This window comes from Hipposideros armiger, unplaced genomic scaffold (assembly GCF_001890085.2).
Source record: "Hipposideros armiger isolate ML-2016 unplaced genomic scaffold, ASM189008v1 scaffold_46, whole genome shotgun sequence".
Lineage (NCBI taxonomy): Eukaryota > Metazoa > Chordata > Mammalia > Chiroptera > Hipposideridae > Hipposideros > Hipposideros armiger.
In genome coordinates, this window is record NW_017731396.1 from 4,561,861 (window position 1) to 4,569,043 (window position 7,183).

The 7,183-nt window shown below is 58.0% G+C and overlaps 1 protein-coding gene across 3 annotated transcripts in view; it reads right to left on the reverse strand.

Moving 5' to 3' along the window:
- Positions 1-1,570: 1,570 nt before the first annotated feature.
- Positions 1,571-7,183, reverse strand: part of TMEM201 (transmembrane protein 201) — a 24,329-nt gene continuing 18,716 nt past the window's right edge. For all 3 annotated transcript variants that reach the window (XM_019639835.1, XM_019639833.1, XM_019639834.1), the window contains exons 8-11: positions 6,502-6,573; positions 5,544-5,840; positions 4,747-4,884; positions 1,571-3,661 (exon numbers count right to left, since the gene is read on the reverse strand). In XM_019639835.1, the coding sequence (XP_019495380.1) occupies positions 3,564-3,661; positions 4,747-4,884; positions 5,544-5,840; positions 6,502-6,573 (605 nt within the window). In that variant the 3' untranslated portion in view covers positions 1,571-3,563. The remainder of the gene's footprint in view (positions 3,662-4,746; positions 4,885-5,543; positions 5,841-6,501; positions 6,574-7,183) is intronic.

Sequence of the window (7,183 nt, forward strand, 5' to 3'; positions counted from 1 at the left end):
GTCTTAAGGTACAGGAGACACAGGTACCTACAAAGATGTTCCTACTGTTCCAATTATGACAGCAGGGAGAACTGACAGGTCTTCTAGAAGCTCAGCAGCAAGAGAAGGAAGAGGGACGAGAAAGCCACTGAAGGACGTGGAAATGATCAAGTGACAAGCCATTGTGTACAGAAAATCCTATTTTTGTAAAAAAAAAAAAATGTAGATATGTAGAAAAAAAAGAGAAGACACCAATATTTTAATTGAGGGGTTATGGGGCATTTTCTTTTTTAATCACTTGTATTTCTAGATTTCTTGCAATAAACACATTGCCCTTTTATAAAAAACAAAAACATAACATTAGTAAGATAATACAGATAAACCGAAGGAAGGAAAAAATCCCTTCCGGAAACACGTGGGTATTAGGTGTTTGCCAGAATCCCCACCCACCCACCCACCCACCGTTTGGTTCCATCTTCACAGTGCAGAGCTGGGGTGGGGCTGGGCCCTGCACAAGAGGAGACACAGGTTCTTCCTTGGCACGTACCTTACAGGGTCACTGGAAGAGTGGGCTCCCAAAAAGTGGGCTCCCTTTGGCCCCCAGAGGTTGTGGCCCCAGATCAGTGAAACCAGAGGCGTGTTTGTGGCTCCACCTGCAGGCAGCATGGCCCTGCTTCCGAGGGCCAGCTTCTGCGTGAAGAGTGACGGCCCCTCCTGTCTGCCCTCAGGGTCGGTTTAGACTGGCCTGCTCTTCCGGCCTCAGGGAGCCCCCCCCCCCACCCCCCCCATGAGTGCTGGGCCAGGATGAGTCGCTCACATGTACTGGGGCTCCTTCTGCAGTGTTCTGGCTTCATCACCCCCGCTCGGCCCTGGATGGTGGTCCTGTTACTTGTTACACTGAAGCCTACAGAATGCAGACCCTGCACTCACCGCACAGCCTGAGCGCAGAACCATGCTTGACACTTAGGAGGCTGGCCCCTTGGTCCCCCACACCGACTCTTGGCTCAGTGGGGCCAGTGCAGCACCTCCAAAGGCTTTGTCAGTGGCCACCCTGCACCTGCCCACGCTGGGCCAGCTGCTAGGCCCAGACTGGGATGGGGGTCCACCCGGATGGGTGGCATCCAGCTGTGGCCTGGTGCTGGGCCCAGCTGCTGGGAGGATCACCAGGCCACTCCGAGTGGGTCGAGGAAAAAACAAGGTCTGTGAACATGGTGACCTTTGCCCTGGCAGCCCTTGGGCCAGGTCAGGGGCCGCTGGTCTGGTCCGGACGTGCTTTTCTGAAGAGACAGCTGAGCACTTCCTGCCTGAGTGAGCCCTCATGCCGCTCTTCCAGGAAACCTCCTCTGCTCACCCCTCCTGCCCAGACCTGACCCAGGGGCTCATTTGTTGAAATCCCTTAGCCCTTCCAGGGACAGTCCCAGTGCACCCGCCACGCTGCACATGAGCCCCAGGACCCCACCCTGAGCTCTGTACTGACGAGTGAAGTTACTTCCACCCCAGTAGGGGCTCTTCCCACCCCCCTCCCCGCCCAACTGGTGTCCACACCGGCCTGAGCTGCCAGCAGACAGAATGAAGACAAGACAGACTGAGGTATAGTTCAAAGGTTGGTATCTTTTTTTGGTTTCCTTTTTTTTTGCTTTTGTAAAGAAAAATAAGGTTGTGTTTTTTGTTTGAAAGAAAACAGGCAAACCCCTCCCCGCCCAGCCTGGCCCAAGCCTTGAGAGGGAGAGAGGGGTGGGCTGTGTTGGGGCTTCCTCAGAGAGAACTGTATTTGGGAATGGAGTTTGGCTGTTAGACAAAAAATAAAATAAAGTCAACGGACATGCCCACAATATAAATGGGGGCCAAGAGACACCATCTCCGAGTTGGAACCACCTCTGGCAGTTGGGCTCAGGGTCCTGGTGCGGTCCCTGGCCCCCAATTCCCAGACTCCTGGCTCAGTGTGGGGCCAGGTTAATGTTCTGGGGGGACGGGACGGGACAGGAAACAGTAGCTCTCAGGACAAGAGTGGGGGGAAAGGAGAGAGGGGGAAGTCAGAGCAATCTCCTTCCCCACATGGTAAAAAAAATTACTAAAAAAGCACCCAAAGCTTAAAAAAACTAAACCTCCCTGGCAGGGAGAATTGGGGGCATCCTGCTTATCAGCAAAATGCCTTACCTGGCGAAAATGTGTAGAAAAATAAAATTAAACTTTATCCCTGAATGATAGTGAAGACCCTTCCTCCTGCCCTCATGACCCTCCCCCCGCCCCCAGTCTCAGAATTCACAGAGGCAGCCAGTTCCTCCCCAAGTGGCACAAGCACGTACACACACACACACACGCACGCACGCGCACACACGCACGCACTGCCCCGCACCTGTGCCCACGGCCCAGGGCAGTGGGGATTGGGGGTGCTGACACCTACAGGCACACACAGTCATTCCTCACGGCACTGGGGAGGTCCCTGTGCCAGGCTGAGGTTCCTCCTTCCTCCTCGTGGGGCAGGACGGGACCCCGGCACCAGGGCAGGGGTGGGGAGGGCAACCCTGCAGTAGCCGTTGGAGAGCGGTCCGAAGGGCAGTGGCAGGGACCAGGGGGAGTGGCACAGGAAAGCCAGTCACGGTGACCTGAAGACAAGAGGTCACACTAAGCCTGCGGTGACAGCAGAATGAAAGGGAGGTACGTGGGGTCTCAGTGGCTGAACGGAGCCAGGTTCACAAGGAGGGCGGGGCCCAGTCTCATCTATGACCTGCAGGCTGCCCGGCAGCCCCGCAGCACAACGCAGGCCGAGGTCCAGCAAGGTCCTGGTGGGCAGCATGTGACGCAGGGCCTAGAAACGGGGCCGGGCGGGCCCTGGGTCGTGTGTGCTGCCTAAGGTCACCAGTGGTAACAAGAGGGGCGCACTGGTGCTTACACTAGTCCTGAAGGCCCGGCTGGGCCCATGAGACCCAGGAATTCTGAGCCCTGGGCTGGGAGCGCCAGGCCCCCACCTGTCCACCTGGGAGAGCCAGAGGGTGGGCCTGGCGTGAAGCCAACAGGAAGGGGTAAGACGGGGCAGAGGATGCCCATCCTCAAGGGCCTGCCCAAAAGGGGACTGTTTCCCACCGGGCGGGGTCGACGATGGGTGACACAGGGACTGTCCCTCCTGCCTCCCCAGGGACCCTGAGATGGCCTGGTGGGACAGGGGACTACAGTACTAAGATGTGATCACAACTCCCGGCTTGGGGTCAGGAGGCAGCCGGCTCTGGCTGCGGTTACAGTAGTGGTGTTCCTGCCAGGCAGGGCTGGACCGTGGGGAGGGGCCCCAGGGCTGTGCAGCCCCTTGGAGATCCCTGGCGTCGAGGCAGCACCAAACACAAGTGATGTCAGCCGAGGAGACGGGTGGAGAGGAGTGTGATCTGAGACGACGCTCAGCCCTGCAGTCTGCTAGGTGAGGAGACGGTGTCCTGAGGATGGGACTCAACCTGGCGGGTCAAGGGCCCTGGAGAAGAGGGTGGAGGCAGCAGCCCCTTAGGGAGGACTCTGAGGCCGGCAGTGGTGGCAGACGCATGCACCTGGGCGCACCCTACGGACTCTCTGGGTGCTGGGAGGCTGAGGACCGTGGGTCAGCGCAGACTCTGGTACAGGTAGGCAGAGGTGAAGAGGGCGTTGGCGGTCAAGCTCACAGCCAGGAGGCCCCAGACCAGGAAGGGGCCAAAACGACCTTAGAGAGAGAGCAAGAGACCCAGTCAAAGGTGCAGAGGTCTGAAGGTGGACCCGTGGGTGGGGTCTCTGGGCAGCTGAATGCCCCCTGCCCACCAGACACAGTCATGGGGCCCCGAGCCTCCAACCTGGGGCCACCTGGTTAAGTCTGCCTCCCTGAAGGTGCCTTTCTTGAGCCCGTGGCACCAGGCAGGCACTGGGCTAGGGAGTCATGGGCTTGCACCTTGGTGATGGGGTTGAGGATGCGACATGGCTTTACAGGCAGGAAATGGGGCTTTAGGGGGATGAGAAACCTGCACAGGTATCAGAGGTAAGTGGCTGACTGAGGTCCCCCACCCCAAGTCGGTGGTGCTCTGGCCATGGCCTTTACGCTGCTGGGTCACACCCCCAGACCCCACCTGATCTGGGGGCAGCACCCATTGCCAGTCAGCTCAAAACTATCTTTCCAGGAAAACTCCGAGTGCAGGTCTGTCCATGTTCCACACACATGTCCCCACACTCCCAGGGCAGAGCCAGGGCTGACAGCTGAGTGCTCACTAGGTGCCCGGCACTGGACACAGACCAGGATTTCATCTCATGCCCCGCCCTCAGCCCGCGAGTGGCGCCAGGACGGGGCCCAGGCGCCTCAGCGCTGTGTGCAGGCCTGCAGCCCGCACTCTGGCCGCCCAGCGCCCTCCTGGGGAACTTTCTACGAAGGTGGAAGTGTCCTGTATCTGTGATGCCTAATAAAGCAGCCATGGGCCACGCATGGCAGCGGATCACTTGAAATGTGGCTGGTGCAGCTGAGGAACTGAATTTTTATTGGCACTAAATTTTAATTCTGTTAAAATTTAGATGGCCGCCTGTGACCAGACTGCTGTAATAGACAGCGCAGGTCTAGGTCCCGATCAGAGGAGGGGAATGCTGGCTGCTGAGTCAGACTGGAGCCAGAAGGCACTGGCGGGGCCATCTAACCACCCCCCATCACTTGAGGGCCCCCTGGAGGGGTCTTTCTCTGTCAGGATCCCAGACAGACCAGGAGGTGATGGTGACTGCAGACCCAAGGCCCCCATGCTGCCCTGCCCTCCTGCACATCGGGGCACAGACCTCTCCAGGCGGCGGGCTCGTCTGAGCAGCCTCTGGTCGTGGTGTCCACCACACAGGTGGACGACTGGGACGAGTCGTCCTCTTTCTTGATGAAGCGGCTGCTGCAAGCGCTGCCTCTTTCCGGCATTGACCTCATGTCTGCAGAGAGAAGGAGTGTCTGAGTGGGTGCTCACAGTTCACCCCCAGGGACAGACGTGGGGCTGCTCCAGCTCCAATCCCAGGACAGTCCTTGGACATGGCCAGCCAGCCCTGTCTGTCCCAACCCGCTCGCCCCACCCTCGACAGCAAACTCAAAGGCCAAAGGTGCTGGCGGACAAGGGCCGCAGTGAAGCTTCTGTGGGGGCAGGTCCCTGGGGCAGGGATGCAGGACCTCAACCTGCCCTTCCACCTGTCTGGCCAGTATTCAGGCCCAGTGTGGCCAGGTCACCTGACATCGTTAAGAGGCACAGGAAATCCACACATTCATGTGAATGTTCTAGATTTCAAAGGCTGGGGCCTAATTTAAAAAATTGAAAAATGCATTGCAGAACATTATTTGAGCAAAACGAAAACATCTGTTATCAGACACAGCCTGGCAGGCATGATGTGTTTCTGATCCATCCCAAGGAACAGAGGCTCCTCAAGGTCAATTGCAAAACAAGAAAATAAAATCAGCTGACAGAGGAGAATGTCCTGCAGGGTTCAGGGTCACCAGAAGCCAGGCCAGGGGCGACTGGAGCTGGGGAGAGTGGCCGCACACACTAGGACAGATCAAGGGCAGGCCTGGCGCAGCCAGCAGGGCGGTCAGAGGATCGTACCCACAGTGTGCTTCAGGTCCTGCGCCAGCTGCCTCTGCGTGACCTGGGGTGGCTCGATGGTGAAGAGGCTGCTGTTGTGGGGCGAGTGTTCGTCTGAGCTGCTGGGGGTGCTGGGGGCTTCCCCGGGGGACGACGGGAACAGCAGCAGCTTTTGCCCCTTCAGGTTGAGCCGGGCAGGGCTGATGAGGGGCCTGCGGTGGTGCAGAGAGCCAGAGCTGGAGGCCACCGAGCCAGCCACGGAGGGCGCCGGGGAGGGGAGAGGGGAGGGGCAGCTCCCCGACAGCAGAGAGAAGTAATCTGGAGGGCGGGAGGATGACAAAAGCGATGACGACAATAATGCATGAACGTTTGCTATTGTTACAGTAAGGCTGCCATGGCTATTTTGTTCCTTTATCAACCCAGGAAGAAAGGCAGGGCTGTGCAGAGATTGGGGGGACACAGCGAGGAGGGCCTGCGCCCTGCCAGGCATCTGAGGGAGTGGAGAGGACCATGGGGCCTCAGCCAGGTGCTCTCTGCCTCCTGATTTCTTTTTTTCTTTTTCTTTTTCCTGCCTCCTGATTTCTATCCAAAGCCCCTGGTACCTCCGTCGGCTGAGAGCAAGGCCCAGATAAAAACCAACTCTTGCAACTTAAGGTCAGCTCACCCAAGCCCTCTGCTGATGGTGGGATCCCAAGTGTGCCATCACCACCAGTGGTCGCTGAAAGATGACAGCATTATATCTAACCCTAGAAATACTCACGCCCATTTCACAGAAGAGGAAACTGAGGCCCAAGGGTGTCAGTCACTTGCCAAGGGCTGCATGGCTGTGAGGCACAGGGCTGTGATTTGAACACAGGCCCCATCTGACTCCAAAGCTCATGTTTAGCGTCTCTGCCATTCCCCGCTACGCAACGCTCTGGGAACCCCAGCGCATACACCGACCCCAATGTCACTCCTCCAAGCTCTCCATTCTACTTACCTGAAACAGGAACCTCCCTAGATCGAGACACCTGAGAAGGTGGGCGACTCCCACTGAACAGATAGCCTGAGTCTGGGGAAGAAAGGAAGACGACACAGGTCAGGCCTGCGGAGATGGCAGCGCCCACGCTCTCCATCCCCAGTGGCCTGCTCTGCTGAAGTCCAACCGCTGTCATCTACATGCCTGCCTTTCACCCTGAGGGCCGATTAACCTGTCATCTCATTCTTTAAAGAACAAACCAAGAAGCAGAGTGCCCACCCCTGGCAGTCTGCAGCCCTCTGTCCCCACAAGGTGGTCATCAAAAGGCTCTGGGGGGTCCACCCCCACCTTTGGTCCAAACCCTCACCCCGAAGGCCTGGAGCCCCATCCCTGGGTCCTGGTGGGCAGCTCCAGAGAACACTCTCTTGGAGAAGAGCCCAGCGGCTGGGCCTCTAGGGTTCCCGTGTCAGGGTACCGTGGCCCCCCTGGCTTCAGCTGCTGCTCACCAAGAGCCAGAGGCCTGTCACACTAGGGCCTGAACTGGGCCAGGTCTCAGCTGCCACGGGCTCCGATAATGGTGTCCTGGCAGGAGGGCAGGCAGCAGCCCCTTCTCTTTCCTAGCAAATCGGCCATGTTTGGTTACACAGAAAATATCCAGTCTTGGTCCCTATGCTTGGGGCAATCACACCTTCCATGAGCCACG